This window comes from Diplotaxodon limnothrissa, linkage group LG9, assembly GCF_057381915.1.
Source record: "Diplotaxodon limnothrissa isolate DT_005_m linkage group LG9, D_limnothrissa_male_GT1.1, whole genome shotgun sequence".
Lineage (NCBI taxonomy): Eukaryota > Metazoa > Chordata > Actinopteri > Cichliformes > Cichlidae > Diplotaxodon > Diplotaxodon limnothrissa.
In genome coordinates, this window is record NC_140604.1 from 21,788,552 (window position 1) to 21,805,929 (window position 17,378).

General features: G+C 39.5%; 1 protein-coding gene across 1 annotated transcript; it reads right to left on the reverse strand.

Annotated features, from left to right (window-relative positions):
• Positions 1-558: 558 nt before the first annotated feature.
• On the reverse strand, positions 559-2,901 carry otulina (OTU deubiquitinase with linear linkage specificity a). Its single transcript, XM_085362243.1, has 3 exons — positions 2,727-2,901; positions 2,471-2,592; positions 559-1,007 (listed from the first exon to the last, which is right to left on the reverse strand). The coding sequence occupies exons 1-3, from the start codon at positions 2,838-2,840 to the stop codon at positions 605-607; spliced, it is 639 nt and encodes a 212-aa protein (XP_085218369.1). The 5' UTR covers positions 2,841-2,901; the 3' UTR covers positions 559-604.
• Positions 2,902-17,378: the final 14,477 nt, after the last annotated feature.

The window sequence follows — 17,378 nt, forward strand, 5'->3', positions numbered from 1 at the left end:
CAACAAAAATGGAAGTCAATACTGATGGCTCTATCGCTGTCATTTCATTTGCTAAGACATTTTAGGATACTGAAAGTTAACTGAATTATTTCCTAAAAACTGAGTTCTATAGACCAGCGGTCCCCAACCCCCGGGCCTCGGACCGGTACCGGGCCACGAGAGTTAAGGCTCAGGTGTGAAATGCATGGTTTTTATCGGTTTTCAGCATTATTTTGTCATCGTTTTTATCGTTAACTCGGTTTTCCTGGGTCTTTTCACGTGTGTTATGAATAAATCTTCATTTTTTCGGTACCGGTACTAGTTTTATTTTGTTGTATTTATCCGCAACACCTTAAAGGCCGGTCCATGAAAATATTGTCGGGCATAAACCGGTCCGTGGTGCAAAAAAGGTTGGGGACTACTGCTATAGACTATTCTCATTTTAGAGGCAACGATCCAAACATGCAGCAGGAAATTTCAGTTTATTTCCAAACACTTTAAAATACAAAAATCCATAAGTATATAAAACATTATATACATCTTCATGGTTTTTTTGTGAGAAAGATCTTCACACCAAGCCTATTTAGCGTCACAGTTTCAGTCATCACTCGAACCCTTTCAGTCACTACAGCTTCCTCACTTCCTCTATGTGGCCGATGAGCTCCTGTGGCATTCCCAGTTCTGACACCACGTCAACGCAGCACTGCAGGAGGAGGTGCAGGTCCTCAGTGGACCCCGAGCAGTTCCTTTGTGGCCTGTGAGGAAAGTCCGAGTCCATTGTCTCTCCCTTCCTACAGCAGTCCGACTCTTCACAGCGCTGCCCGCAGCAGCCCCGGTCTACCCGTTCCACCTCCAGGTCCTCCATGCTCTCGGAGACGTCGCTCACACTGGGCGGAGGATTCTCCAGAGCGTTCTTGATACCGTTCGCTATTCTGTCTTCATGCTGCGTGACCCTGTGCAGAAGGTCAGTCACAGAGGATGGGACGGGCTTTTTCGGATGCTGGATCTGGCACCAGCACCATATAGCGCTGCGAGACACAAAGAAACAACAGAGTCACATTCAATGGCACACAAAGGACACTTCAATGACAGTTGGTACAAAAGAGACTCGGGATGTTTCTGTGCAAGAATGAGGCTGAAACCTCTGAGAGGATTTCCATGTGGCATGAACGAGGACTTCTCAATTACAGAGATTTCACTGTGGATGCTGTCTGTTATATTTGATTGTTTATCCTTAATATATCCTTCATTGAGCAATTATTACAATCTCGTGATTTTTTAGAAACTGAGGGGGAAAAACATAAATAACACTTTGTAAAAATTTCTCATTGGACAGTTTCTATTGACAGGGACAATGACTGACTCTAAACTACATGATTATAGGCAGAGTCCATTCCTGTTGGTGCCTTATTGGCTACTTTATACACATCCTATTTGAGTCAAGCCCACCTTTTATCAAGTGTTCAGGCTGCTGCTGGTGTAACAGCGTGGGTCAGTTTCTTGGCACACTTTGGGCCTCTTAATACCAGCAACATTTAAATTGTTGTGTTTACCCAGCAGGATAACACACCATGCCACAAAGCTCAAATCACCTCAACTCTTTTTTTTTTTTCTTGAATGTAACAGTGAGTTTAGGGTGAAAATTCCCTCCACAGAATTCATGAATTGAGTCCCTGTTCTTTTGATATTTTCGTGAGATCGTCAAGCCAGTCTCTGCCAATTTTTGTCATTTTAATTTAATGTTTATTTGTGCAATACTGGTGGATGGACTGATAGATGAGGTCAGGCAGGAGTCTCTGTAATGAGAGGAGGGAGATGGTGGAAGAGAACCTGGAGGTATGGTCTCTATCGTTTGATCAGGTGTGTAAACCACCCAATTATTAAAAAAAAGAAAAAAAAGAAATCCTTTTTAATTGTGTGTGGACAGCTACTGATACCGATACTTGACTTCAGGAGGTCACCAGTAAGTGGTGTGACAGTGACATATGATCACAACTTCAAGCCACTGTGTATGGGACAATACAGTTAATCAAACTTTTAACCAAAGTATAATTCGTTTCCACGAATTATAAAATAAGGCAACAAATTAAAAAAAAATAAAAAATTTAAAGTCTGCAGACTCCAGGGTAGACCCAGAATACATTGGGCTGGACAGATTACATATCTGTCTGACCTAGGAATGCCTTAGATTCCCCCAGGAGGATCTGTGAATTGTGGCTGGGGACTAGGAGCTCTGGGATACCCTGCTTAGCCTACCTACCTACTCTCATTGCAACTCAACTTCGGATAAGAAGAAGACAATGGCTGGATGAGATACATGTGCAGTCAAGGAGCCCAAACCATGTATATCATGAAGTTTTAAATAGACATGTGTATAACCCCTTTAAAATGATGTCACTTTAATATGTGACATCTTATTAGATGTTATCATGTTATTGTAAGGGTGACAAGTCACGTGCGGGGCAGATGTATGACGTTATTGATGGTTTACCTGACGATTCCTCTGAGTCGTCCCACAGCCACAGTCTGAGCTGCTCCCTCCTTGAAGCCCTGTTTGAATCCCACCGTAAGCGAGGCATCCTCAGCGGTATCAACTCCGTCCACATACCCGTCCTGAGAGAAAACATGAGCGAGTTAAACACAGGACAGCACACCACATCACAAAAACAAACACGCAGGACGTTTAGCACGCAGAGCCGGTGTGAGTTAACATTTCAGGATCCGTTTTTGATGTGAGCTAACTTTACCCTCAGTCGCCTTTTCATGTTGGCGGTCCACTCCTTACTCTGTAAGCTAAGCTCGTCCGCACTCTCGTCGAAGACATCGTCTCCGCTCACAGGCAGAGCTTTAACCCAGGACATGACGATTTAAAAGCAAAAACACCGTTTTAAACGCACTAGCATGGAAGCTATCTCCTGCTTCTTCTTCTACGGCAAGCGCGCTTTATCCTCGATGGAAAACTGTATGTGCGTGCGCGCCACCCTCTGGCCTGGAGTACAAAAAGCCGTTAGTCAACGGCAGTGCTACCGATACCAATGCCGATACTTTTAATCTATAAAAGCGGCTTATGGGAGAGCAGTGTGTCATGATTTATGATGAGATAATCATCATCATTTTAATGACTGCTAAATCATTGTGATTTTTACTTTCTACAGTACTTACTTAACATAGTAAAACACACTTGTCAGATTTTCGTGTATCTTGAAGCTGGGTTATTTGGAGACCTAGAATGTAAATGTACCCATCCCTGAAGCACCTTGGTTCAGCTTGTATAGATTATCTACTATAGGCTATAAACAAAATACACATGAAAATCAACATAGAAAGGTTCAGACAACTTTCATAGTTTGTCTTTGCGGTATATGTATATTTTTCCAAAAGAAATAATTTAACATAATTCAATGAGCTAAATAGTAAGCTTACAGGATAGAAACAAAATATCAATCCTTTCACACTAATCTAATACCAATACCAGTGTTGGTATCAATGCTATCAATATCTGGATTAATCCGCCCGCCTCTTCTGGGAGTGCCAAACTAATTTTAGTTCATGGGCCAATGTGTGTCCAAATTCAGGAGCTGCGGGAGGAAATTTAAAAAAAAAACAAAAACAAAAAACACCACAATAACCTGTAAGAAAACAATAAAAAAAGAAGTCTTTGTATATGTATTAATAGGAAAAAGTTTATTTGTCCATCTTGCAATAAAATGTCATGTCAGAAAGTGACACAGGTGATTGTGACATAAAGTAAAAAGTTAAAGTATATTGATCAAACTGGGCGTGATCTTAAAATTAAGAACTAAAAGTTAAAAAAACAAAAACAACAAAACACACAAAATTCCAAGATAATGAAAACTAATAATTAATAAATGTAAACAAAAAACAAAGAAAGGAAAAGTACAGCTTCCACACCTTGGATAGGTCACCAGTCTATCCCGAGCCAAATTACAGATAAGATGAATTATTCTGATCTCACATTCACGCTCTGCATAGTTACATCTTTGCTTTACTTGAAGTAAACAATTTGTGCAAAGGAACATTCTGAGCTTCTGCTTCACTGACAGCCTGTCTGTGATGGTTTGTATGCATACACCTGAACCAAAAGTCAATTCAGGAAGGTCTTATTTTAAGGGAGGAATTTCCCTTTAAAGAACACTCTTCTTCGGTGGTATTGATGTGTAAAATGACATCCTAGGCTGCGCACTGCCACCTAGTTATTTTACCCAGCAGGCACTGACAGTTTGAGCCTGCAGAGGGCGCTGAAGACCTACTTTAAAACTGAGTGTGGTCCACACGCTACATCAACACCATCATCATCACCATCATCACTGTGGTTCAGCTCAGAAGGTTTCCTGCAGTCTGTTTGCTTTATTCTCGTCTTCTAATTCTTTTTATATTTTATCTGTGTGGTTTTTTTTAAATCATCATAATTACACAGAGGATGCTTCATCTGTCAGTACTGCTTATTTTGTTTTATTACTTAATAACTGCAACATACTTATACATACTTGAGTATGTAAACCATCATCACGTTTGATTGCAAGGTTTTTAAGATAAAATGGAAGGATTAAAAATATGGGTTTGGGCGTTTCTTTAGTGTTTGTAATTATGCACTGTCGAGAGGATTATTTGGAGAGGCAGTGATTAGCGAAAATTCTTACAGCATCCCAATTAAATCAAATAATAAGTCAAAACATGGCTTGGGTGTGGCATATGCTTATATGTGGCATATAGCAAGATCATATAAAAACCAGAACAACACAAAGAAGGAAAAATAAACAATAATGTAATTTTCCATGTAGCTCTTTAGGACATGTTGTAAAGGACTTTTTATTAGTGCTGTGCATTACTGCAAATTTTGGTATCGATCTGATACCGAGCACTATTGCCAATACCAGTACCAATATTGACACTTTTGACTTAGGAAACCAGCTTATGTAGGTGAGAGCAGTGTGTTATGATTTATCAGATGAATCATCATTCATTTGCAAATTGTGAACACATTTGATTGACCACTAATTCCCTGTGATTTAAAATTTTCACAATAATTATTTAACACAAACACACCTTTCAGCCGTCCATGCTTTTTAAAACTGTGAATGTAAATGTGCTACATACTATAAATAAAGTAGACCTGACATTCAACACAAAACGGTTCAGACATTTTTCATAGTGTCTGTTTAAGGTTTATTTTTATTAAAAAAGATCTTCAAGGATAGAAACAAAGTATCGATCTTATCATGTTAGTATCGAACTAATACCAATATCAGCACTGGTATCGATACTATCATTATTTGTATTGATCTGCCCACCTCTTATTCTTTTTTTTCATTTAAAAAACAGCTGATTAGCAAAATGTGGAACAATATAAATGCAAAATAAATGAATCTTGTGTATTTCACAATAAAACATAATTTCAGTGCGAGAAACTGCTCAGACGCTGCTGCTTGAATCACAGTCTGGTGCATCTTTACAGCTTCCTGTTTAAGTTTTCAAAGAAAGAAATGTCATCCGTCATGACAAACACATTATTCACTCATCCATAATGCATCTCACCTCCCTTTTTCCCACTGTTGAGAAGAGAGAGTGGGAGAAATGGGGAAAAAATAAAACAAGCCCCTTGTTTTATTTTCAGATTTTCTCATTCTTCATGCCACGCTTTATGGAAAACACAGGAGAGAGTGGACAGCGGGTAAATGCATTTCACCTTGGTGGAGTGCATTTGCAGCCGTGGACAACAATGGCCTTGAGAATACTCTGAGGCCACGGTGGAGTTGTCTCTGTTCTGGAAATGGAGTCGGCCCGGAGGCCTCATTCGCGGCAGCCACACCTTCAGTCCCCCTCGCTCAAAGAGTCAAAACAACCAGCCGGGGCAATCACCTGACACATTTCCATCCAATTTCCACTGCAGAATGTGTTCATTTTCAGGCTAATGGCATGTCATTTTGCAGGAGCCTTTGGTCAAGAATTAATCCTGGAATCAAAACAGATTTTCCGGGGAGCAATCTTCCATCAAGTATTGATTTTTTTACACTCACAGAGCCTGTACTCCCTAATTTAACCTGACAGCCAGCAGCACAATGGACTGGGAGCACCTTGGCGTCTCACAGAGGGAGCTCTCCTCCTCCTCCTCCTCCTTTTCTCCACGAAGTGAAAGAGAGATTGGGAATGGGGGAGAAAAAAAAAAAAGGACTCCCTGATGTATAAAACAAAGAGCACTGGTTACAGAAAACAGAGAGCTAAAGCTTCCGTCTCTCTGTTTTACCTCTAATTATGTTTTCTAGGATAGTGCAACTTGGGCAGGTGAGGCTGAGAGGGGAAGAAGGGAAAGTGTTCTGGGGCCATCAGCTATCATTATGGGCCTGTTGACATCTGCCTGTCTTTGAGTGATTCTCATCTGTGATTTCCCCTGGTCATTTTCTGCAGATGCACGAAGAGGGGTTTCATCATGGCCCCATAAAAAAGGCCCAAAGTGTCCGCGCAGGCCTTCACTAATAAGAAAGCAAAGACGTGTCCGACCATGTCACACTCCTCTCCCATCCATATCTGCTCTCTTGATGCCTTTAGATATGCAATCATTCTCTTTTCTCTCCCTCTCCCCCTCTGTGTGTGCTGTAAGTATACTATACCCTACGTAGAGGTCAGTGGGATGAGAGGATGATGGAGGGCAGGGCCAGTCATTTTCCTCTAGCTCTTAAAGCTGCGATGACCCATGCGCAGAAGAGTTGCACTTTGCCAGAGGGCCTTTTCACGTGCTGCGTATAAACTACCTGACAGAAGGGAAACTGTTTCACTTTTTAATCTGCCGCGTGTAGCTCATGGTCGTCCATTTCAAGCAACATATGGAGCGGCGTTTCTGTTTGGTCATGAGATTAGGTCACAAGTTTGCAGCACATTTCCTAGTGCTAAATGGATACGATGAGTCCCCAAACTCTTTATGCATAAATATGGTATACGTGTTATCCAAATCACCAGTGTTTCCTCAGCGTTGCTATGGCTTCTGCTCTAAGAGATTGTACAGACATAATTAAGGTGCAAAGTTCTTAAGTGTTTTATTTACATACAGTATATATATAAATAATCCTAACCCATTGAGATAAGAGATATACTGATACAGCAATTTAAATTTGTGACAAAATGTTTTATTTCATTTGATTTTGACTTATTACACAATTAAACCTGCTCAGAAAAAGTGTTACTTGTCCACTTTAATATCGGTCTTACTACTTATGCCAGCAACTTCTAAATGAATGCCACCGGATTCAGAGTAACAGCATTTTCAAAGACATCACCTGTGTCATTAAAACTGTAAAATTATGAGTGAATTTTTTGAAGCAAAGCATATGAGCTACAGTCTGTATACGAGAGATGGACATGGCCACTGTGACATCATCCGCCAGTTAGTGAAGTCATGTCATGAAGCCTTAGACTCACCTTTTGTTTTGTAGTCTCATCTTAAAGCATAGCCAACTTTATTGTTTTTATTGTTTTTTTAGACTCTGGTGGGGTCCATATTTAAAAAAAAATAGATAACATGTTATGTTCTGAAAGACGTGAAACTAGTATTTACTAAAGTCATAAGCCGAGTGTGTCTTCTCATCAATCAAACTTCTTTTTGCACCTACAGAAGTCGTCCCCTGCTGGCACATTAACTTCACTTTTCAAACAAAGAAAATTGGATATATTTGTTTGAAGTTTGGAGGATTTAATCAATCAGGCACAACATTTTGACCACCTGCCAAATATTGTGTTGTGTATTGTATTGTGTTGGTGCCCCTTTTGCTGCCAGAACAGCACTGACCTGCTGAACAACCGTGTCATCCGGTTGTTCAGGGATGACACGACGAATCCTACTTCCGGGCCTAAAGTAGTCTGCGTTTAATATGGCTTTTGTGTTGTTAACATGTTTAATGTTATGTATTTTCTTCTATTTAATCTCAAAAAGCTCCAAAAACAGTCAGTGATCACTGTTGACCTCCCTCGGCTTTTATTACCGCTAATCATTTATTTAAGCTCAGTTTTTAAAACCTTAGGATGTAACTACAGCCCAGCCCATGCAGCAGTATATGAATGACTAACCTCGTATTGTGGATGGATTATCTCAGTTGTTCTCCTGGCTGAAGTTTGGTCCTTTTACAGCATCCTGCCATGCGATTACATTTGTTCCTGACCACCGAGAACACTCACGTTAACTCTTATCGAGTGGAAAAAAAGTTAGCTTGTTTATATTATGCTAACATAGCTGTGTCGCTAGCGGTCACGTAGCACATCATTATATACCAGCTAGCCCAACTTCAGTAACCCTACAAACGTCACTGCTGTTTAGTTTTCTGTCTTCATTTATGTTGGAAGTGATAACAGAGCTGTACGTTTTAATTTGTTTCCAAAACCCCGCAGTCAGGACATGCTATATTGTATTTAGATAGAAGCTAGCGAGCTAACTTCCTGCTAACTTCTAACTCCGTTAAATGTCATAAATTCCGTTTTCATGGATGCCTGGATGTTAAACTCAATTGTTACACCTGGTAGAGCAGAACGCTGATCATTTTATTAAAGATGAAAGACTTTAGACAGTTTTTCAACTCTCAGTAATGCCATAGTGATCGTTTGATATATGGACCTGCAGCGGAGTTTAGGTCCAGACATGGCTAGTGACGTCAGACTTAACGACCGGATTACTCCCTGTTCCAATTCTAATGCTCACATGACCATTGTTGGTATTTTTGGCGCTGCCCAGCGGTCAGCATGGGCGCTCTGACTGGTCTCCAGCTGTGCATCCTCATACACTGTCTATTCTGACACCTTTCTATTGTTTCTATCAGAACAATTTGTTGGATCGGACCATCCTTCGCTCACCACTTGCACCACTAAGCTTCGACTGCCCATGACCTTTGTCTCTGGTTAATCACTTTTCCTTCTTGGACCACTTTTCATCAGGCGCGCAGCTGCAGCTTCTCCCCAGGTTTGCTCGTGGTACTTTGCAAACACGCTCCCGCTCTAAAACAGAGACATCACAGCCTATAGACATGCATTCAAAACCCGGGCTGCTAGAAAGTTAAATGGGCCGATGCAATCAGCTGCTCAAGTCAGACAGGTGTCTCTGTAAAGACCAGGCTATTAACTCCTCTACCTGCAAATACCTTGCATTGTGTCATTGCTAATAATGCTGAAAAAAAGGGCAGGGGGAAAAAAACCCAAAACAGAAACAAGAGTGAAAGCAAAAGGGATCATATGCATGGCCAACCTCGATTGCATGTGAGGATTGGTAATTGCACCCCCAGAGGCATCTGGGTGTGCAGAGTAGCAAAGTGGGAGACGCCTGAGCAGCTCGGGCTTCACAGTCAGTGTACCAACATCTCAACCCCGAGGAGGAAGTGAAAACAAGAAGGCGGAGGAGCGGAGGGTGAGGGATATACAGACAGTTCATTTACCCAGAACATCAGCCCACCGCGCATTGTCTGAAAGATAAGGAAAGTGAATGCATCATGCCTGATGGAAAACAAAGGCAGCAATTTAAAACCATCTGCATCCAACACATGCACTCTCTCCCTCCACCTTTCTGTTTCTGTGTCCTGACTGATATTGAAACATAATCCATTTGGAGCACCGACGTGTCATTATATTTCTGCTCCCTCTCCCCATTCAGGACAATTTCAGGTGGCTGCAGGTTGAACAGGAATGTTTTATTTCAACCAGTCAGACAGTCAAGAGTCTTCACTTTGAATCTGCTCAGAAGACAAAAAAAAGAAACTCCCCAAAAAACTGAGATACAAAAACAGGACTTACAGTTTTACTTTAAATTCTTCTTAAGGAGACCTCAGCTGCTCCTGCTAGCTTCTGCAGGTTCAGAAATAAATATATATATATATTTATATATAAAAAACAATCATTCACAAAGATTCCGAGATCAAAACTCGTCTTTACTGGGCGACTGTCTTTACTAGAAACATCACACACCACAAAGGCCTCTGACTACTGTATTCTGCACTTAGATCTTAGCAAAGAAAGAAGAAAAGAATCAAATGTAGGTTTTCCAAGAGTTTTCTTCAAAATACGTGTTGAGTCTTCCTTTTGTTTTACTGTGTATTTCTCCAAGCCAGTGGTTCTCAAACTGTGGGGTGCAGGGGCCCCACTGGTGGGGCGTGGATGACCGGGGGGGGTAAAACACGAAGAGAAAACAAAATGATATTTCACCAAAAAACACAACTTATTTGATTTTTTTATTGTTAACAAATGCTAAAAATTGGAGAGTGTGAACTTTTTTTGGCTTATGAATTTGGGCATGTGAGAGAGAGTTTGTGAAACACTGTAAAAGCATTTTCACTTATTATGCGTAATATCCTTCATTAGACACTCAGAGGAGTTCGCTTATAACTCAATCTACTATAAAATCCTAAACGCTCAGAAGTGTTTGTTGATGAAAAACATAAATACAGTACAGAATTATATTTGTTAGGTTTGGGAAGTTTAAAATATAAAAGATGTCAGAATCTTGACCCACACTAAAGTAAGCATGTTCAAATTTAATTTTTAAGTATTATTTTAATATACTTTTAATGAAGACATTACTAATCCATGTAATCAGTTAGGTCTTTGGTCTTTTTCTAAAATCTAAAGTTAGAAAGGAAGCTGGAAAAAAAGGTTAGATTATGGGAGTTTTTGTTTTTTAAAAATCTACAAAAATCATTTTACAATAACTTATTTATTAGTTTTTTGACTAACTGTTTCAGCTTTATTGCATACTCAGTTACCAGGGGCAACAAACCTACCTTATTTTTCACCATTCTAGTACCTGGTCAGGCACTTTTGTTTTTTTTTTTTTAGATCTGTCTTAATTTCTAAACCTTGTTTAGATTCAACAAGGTGCTGGACAACATTTGTCAGAGATTTTGGTCCATATTGACATTAGAGCATCACACAGTTGCTGCAGATAGGTTGGCTTCATATCCAATGTGCCGTAGAGTTTTAAAAATGCTTAGTTGGTGCTAAGGGGCCCAAAATGTGCCAAGAAAATATCCCCTACACCGATGATATAAAGCAGGATGCAACCATGCTTTCGTGCTTACACTAAATTCCCTACCATCTGAATGTGACAGCAGAAATCAAGACTCAGATTTTCCAATGTGTTACTCTCCAGTTTGGTGACCCATAATGAATTGTAACCTCAGTTTCCTGTTCTTAGTTAACTGGAGTGTCATCTGGTGTGGTGTTCTGCTGCTGCTGCAGAACACCACACCAGATGCCACTTGTTACTTTTGTAACAAACTCAAATAGCTATTTGTTACTCTGGTTACAAAGAGTGGTAATTTGACCTACCAACCTATCAGCTTGAAACAGTTTGACCTCTTCTCCTCTGACATCAACAGGCATGTTCATCCAGAGAGATGCAACTCACTGGATATTTTTCACTGGAGCACATCACGTTCAAAAGCACTTAAATGACCTTTCCTTCCCTTTCTGATGCTCAGTTTGAAATTTAGCAAGTCATCTTGATCATGTCCACATGCCTAAATGCATTTAACTGATGCCATGTGACTGGCTGATTAAATTTTTACATAAATGAGCAGTTGAACAGGTAAAATTGGCTGGCAAGCGTAGAAGAAGAGGTTGTCTTGTGAAGATGATCAGCTTTGTACATTTTAACCTTTGATTTTGCTCTTTTCTTTTTCTTTTTATCGTCTGTTTTGTCTTATTCTGACATACAGTATCCTAAGCTGAAACTGAAAGAGCATTAATAAAGGTGCTCTAAGTGCATTCGTATCATTTTTTGAAAAGTTTTGTGAGTGTGAGGAGATTCCTTTGTATACATTCCTTTGATCAGCTAATAAATAAAAAAAACGCTTTCAAATGTTTGTGATGTCTCAACATAGTTTGAGTCCCTTTACAAAAAGGATGAAGAGCATCAACAACAGACAGGCTTTAGCAATAGGATTCAGCGTTCTTGATTCAACAAGATTTAAGTGGTTAAAACTTAAAAATTGCGCACAAATACGAACAAAACCTGTCAGCGTGACACATTCATACCCTATTCACGACCGATTCATGACTGATAAAAAGCTCGACATTTACTCCATAATATATGATGAGAGCTCCTTTTAACTGAGCCGTTAGACTTCAATCAAAAGCCGTGCGGTACTGCTGCAGAGAGAGGATGGAAAGTAAACTTTTATCAGCAGCAGAATACAAACAGCTCGAGAAAACAGATATGGGTCAGGAGCTGCATCTGCACAATTACATTGTTAATGGCAAAGACAATGAAAATGGCGCGGATGGAAAACAAAAGAATATCAAATAACTCGCTCGAGCTGCGTACACCTCAGCCATCGCTACTCAAAAATACATCCAGCGTTTTGAAATGAAGGGCGGAGAGGGAGTGAGAGAGAGGGCTGAAAGGAAGACGAAAAAGCATCTTGAACATCAGTTTTCAGTCTAATGTTAATAATTTATGTTGTCTGTGCTTTTTATTATTATTATTTATTTATTTACTACTTTCTTTTCAGCAGCCTGCCCATTTTTCAAAGGCATCATGGACAGGGAAGCTGTATCAAACTTTTGAGTTTAGTTTCAAAAGGCTTTCTCCCTGTTTATTTATATATTTCTCCTTCTTTACACTTGTCTTGTTGTTATTTGGTGAGGCGAACACATGAAGCTTTGATGAGAAGCAAACCTGACACGTATTCTTCTCTGGTGACCCCAAGCAAATGCAAATAAAGAGGTAAGTATTAAAATACGCGCCTCTTTTTTTTTTTTACAGCGTCTTCTCTCATCAAAACACTTTAAATGGCCAGTTACATGCATTCACCCACCCTTCCATTAACAATAGGTCAAACGGGTCAAATAACTCTACATCACCTCTGATGTGGAAGTTTGTTCGGGGTGATTCAAGATGCACTTGACCATGATCTCCCAAAGAGAGAGAGTCAGGACAAGTGATTTTATTTGGCACTCTCAATAACTCCGACTTTGAAAAGATGAAAGGAGAATCAGAGATGTTTTTAAAAAAAATATTTGTATGTTGCTCAAAACTTTGAACTCGACAGCACCTTGTGCCCTGAAACACAAAATAGCTCAACGGTATTTGGGAGAAAATATAGTGTAACAAAAAAATTTGTTTCAACTTGATTACATTTATTCAGAGTATTTACTGTCAATGATTAGTATCGTTTAAATATTTTGTGTATAAATAGAGCAAACTGTAGCTACAAAGCCAAAATGGTTGCTGATGTTACTACCCTCTGCTAGCTTGTTACATTTTTTCCTCCATAATGACCTAATTTCAATTAAAAGATGTACAATAACAAACAGGTTAACCAACAGGGAAATAAATAGGCAATCTATCAAAATCAATCTAAACTGCATAAATTGCACTAGAGACATAAGCTAATGTGGCTTATAACTGCTACTCGCCTATGCTAGTTGCCGTTAGCTGGAGGTTAGCTAGAATTTTTAATTTAGCAGCAGAGCAGCACAGTGCCACGGTGGTTAATACTGTTGCCTTACAGCAAGAAGCTCCTGAATTTAATTCCACCATCAGGCCTGAGCTGTTTTATGTGGACTTTGCATGTGTTTGCGTGGGTTTTCTCCTGGTACAGTCCAAAAGACATGCAGTAAGTGGGGTTAGGTTAGCTGGTGATTCTAAATTGCCCGTAGGTGTGAATGTGAGTGCAAATGGTTGTCTGCCTCTCTGTGTTAGCCCTGCGACAGACTGGTGACCTGTTCAGGGTGTACCCTGCCTCTCGCCCTATGGTAGCGATATGATAGGCTCCAGCCCCGCCCCCCCGCAGATAATTTAGCAGCTGTTTTAAGGTTGTGAAATTGAAATTGACCTGTGATGTCAGTGAAACGTTTTTGTCCAGAGAACCTACGCTCACTGGATATTTTCTCTTATACCATCCTCTTTAAACCCTGAGATGGTTGTGTGGGAATAGTCAGAACGGCCAGCACCAACAACCAACTCGCTTAAATCACCTTTCATCCCCTGAACATTTCTGATACACAGTGTGAACTTCAGCAGATCTTATTTACCGTTTTTACAAGCCTAAATGAATTGAGTTTCTGCCATGTAGATATAATAGTGTATTAAATAAAGTTATAAATTACTTCCTGACTTTTGACCCAGTGCTGACTGTGAATTTAATTCAGTTTTTATGTACTCTTTTATTTAGCTTCTTTGCAGCCCCATATCTTTTATCTTGGCCTGTGTTTGTCCTTAATGTTTGGTTTCACTGCATAGTTCTTTGAACAGTCTCGTTGTTGGTTTTTAAAGTGCTTTTAAAGAAAGTGGTATGTTTTGTATTAATGTGTAATAAAACACTTACTTGCCTAGACTGAACTAAATAATGCATTAAACTTCAATATTGCTGTCCTATTTCTATTTTAATCCCCAGCCAATTTAAATATAAAGCAATATTTAGAGCTGGCATAATCAGCATTACTAAGCTAGTTAGGTGAACGTTTTTTTTCTACATCATAAGAAAATTTATCTGCCATAAGGGGGACTTCCAGGGTGTTTTTTAATAGTATGGCACAGGGGGAGACCAAGAACAAAACAGGTGGTGACAGGAAATTACAGTATGTATACAAAAGAAAATTCCCATAAAAAAAACCACTGAGCATAATTTTCAGGCTCATGCTCAGCCTCCTGTCCTACTACAGATTTATTACAGGCAGGGTTTGCACATAATTGTGCGTCGGATAGCTGTTTTGTGAAATTGAAAACATTTCTCTAGTCAGAAAGGCACATTTTAAAAACATCAGTGCAATTTCCATTGAGGCAAGCAAGGCACTTGCCTAGTGAAATCTAAAAGTAGACAATTTTACCACTGTGAACATGTTCTCTCTCCTTTGTTCTCAAACATTGTTCTGTTATAGTGCTTATTGGGTGTTTTTCCTGTCACCTTGTGGCTGCTGTTGCCTGTGGTCTCTGGAAGCAGGATTGACTCTGCTTGACATCCAACAACAGAAATCTTATGTTAGTGTCTGAGTCCTGTTAAAAAAGGCTTGAGCTATTCAAGCTGAGAGGCTTGTTTGCACATATGCATTGTGGATAAACCTCTTGTATTTGATTGGAAACTGATGAGAGACCAGCATGCTAGCCAAGCTGCCACTAGCTGCTAGCCAAGCTGCCACTAGCTGCTAGCCAAGCTGCCACTAGCTGCTAGCCAAGCTGCCACTAGCTGCTAGCCAAGCTGCCACTAGCTGCTAGCCAAGCTGCCACTAGCTGCTAGCCAAGCTGCCACTAGCTGCTAGCCAAGCTGCCACTAGCTGCTAGCCAAGCTGCCACTAGCTGCTAGCCAAGCTGCCACTAGCTGCTAGCCAAGCTGCCACTAGCTGCTTTCACTGTTCTGAGATCTGTTAGCATCTCTGCTTTGTGTGCAAACAGCATCATCATCTCAACAGATGAGTTTTCTCTTACTAACGACCTTGGTCAAAATGTGATGTAGAGAAGTTAGAGTGTGGCGCAAAATAAATTTTTATGAATTAATTGAGCACATTAGCAATGTCAGTTCCTGCCAATCATATTTCTAGTGGCTATTTTGGACGTCGTTTCATAGAAAAAGCATAACTATATTAGCTAAAACAATCACAGGTTCCCACACGTTACTATGTTCTGGCCTTAAATGACAGATTCTATCATAACACACAAACACAAAAGTCATGTCAAACAATTGTTTATTACTAATTATGGTACAAATCAATGTGACAGACTTGAAGCTTTTTTTTTTATTTTTGTTTTTTAGAAATACACAAAGTGCTGCTTAACTGACCAAACAGATATTGCTCTATAGATTACAGTTTTCAGTCTATATATAAAAACGAAAATAAAATAAATCAACCTCTGCAGGCTCTTCAGCTTTGGTTTCTAGTTCTTTGACTATGAACAAAATTTCAAGCCAGTTTGTCTGTGTTAGTAAAATTTCACAAACGTATTTAAGGGTGGTAAACAAATAATCCTAATTGAGCTAAGAGCAACATTACTGTAATCTCCTTTTCCCTCTATGTAGGTCTACAGAGCTGTGGAAACTGAGAGGTGAACGTATGGCACAAAAAAAAAGAAATAATACTACAACAATATAAAAGATGAGTCACATGTGGCTCAGGAGACCACTTCACAAAAATAAAACAATCATGTGTCACGTAATAAAAAGAAAACCCACAAGCGTCTCCTTCCCATTGAAGGTGAACATGGACACACACAGTGCAGAGTTGTCATCTTTTTCATCTTTTCTACTGACCTGCGGATGCTTGTATGGCATTTTTATGATTCTCACAAGAACAGTACTGAGGTAAACCTTGGATGAACTAATGTACAATTCTACTCTTCAATCCTTTTCTTCTCAGATTTTAAAGATTGTCAACATCATGAATCTATTTCTCTGTACAATGTGCATAACTATAGAGCTTTGGTCCAGCATTGAAAAGTTGAGCAAAGGCATGACTCCTTTCTGTGTCGTCCTTTATTTTTTTTGTTTTGGTTACAGCTTTTATTGTTAAGCGTCACAACGGATCCACTGCTGCTTTCTAACATCTGTGCAGAGGTTTATTTCTTGGCCAAAGGTTTGCCTGAAGTTAAGTGTTTTTTCTTCTTCTAGAAGCAAAATAAAAATGCACAAAATCTGTAAGTGTGAATGCATCGAAAAGAAAAACAAAACAAATATCTGTGAAAAGAAGTACAGCAGGAGCTGCTGTGGATGTGCAGATGAAAATTTAGTGAAATTCTCCACAGTCTGCGATTGCCTTTTCTGCCTTTTCAAGACAACCTCAGTGATTTCTTTAAAAACACAGACATGTAAAGCTTTTTCAAGTGTTTTTCTACCATTTACAGTGGGTGTGTGTTTTCCAGGCAGCGCAGAAGAACCTGGCAGTTCACAAAAAGGAGTGAAAAACTGAGATAACCAATGTGACATGAAAGGACATATATCGAGTAGACAGACACATGATTCTGAATAAATTGCATCAAATTTCACCTCACTTCAAATTAAGTTCACTCACTCTGACATGTGACACTTATTCTCAGCATTCACCTATTTTTTTTTTCATATGAGGGTTTTTGCAGGAGCCAAATATTTGCAGTGACGGTTTAAGAGGGTTTTCTTTTTTCCCCCCTGGATTATTGACGTTTCTGACAAAGTAAGAGCGCGCAGGAATGGAGTGTGAATTACTCAAAAAATCAGTGGACTGAAATTGAACTCTTCAAGTTAACCTCTTAAATTAAAAGGTGTAAGATAAAGGATGGTGTATTTTTTGATTTTATGAGCATGACATTGACTTAGTTGAAAGGAATGCAAAATACAGTGGAAAAAGAGCAATTTATCTTTGCAAAAGAACACACTGATGTTTAGTCAGTGGCAACAAAAAATGCTTCAACCACACGTTTGGCTCATTTCATGTAAAATAAT

Excerpts from the sequence above, each read along its gene's own strand:
- otulina (XM_085362243.1), bottom strand. The coding sequence starts at position 2,840 with ATGTCCTGGGTTAAAGCTCTGCCTGTGAGCGGAGACGATGTCTTCGAC. Across the intron at positions 2,593-2,726 it reads ACATGAAAAGGCGACTGAGG|GACGGGTATGTGGACGGAGT; the intron begins GTAAAGTTAGCT and ends GTTTTCTCTCAG. Across the intron at positions 1,008-2,470 it reads CGACTCAGAGGAATCGTCAG|CGCTATATGGTGCTGGTGCC; the intron begins GTAAACCATCAA and ends TGTGTCTCGCAG.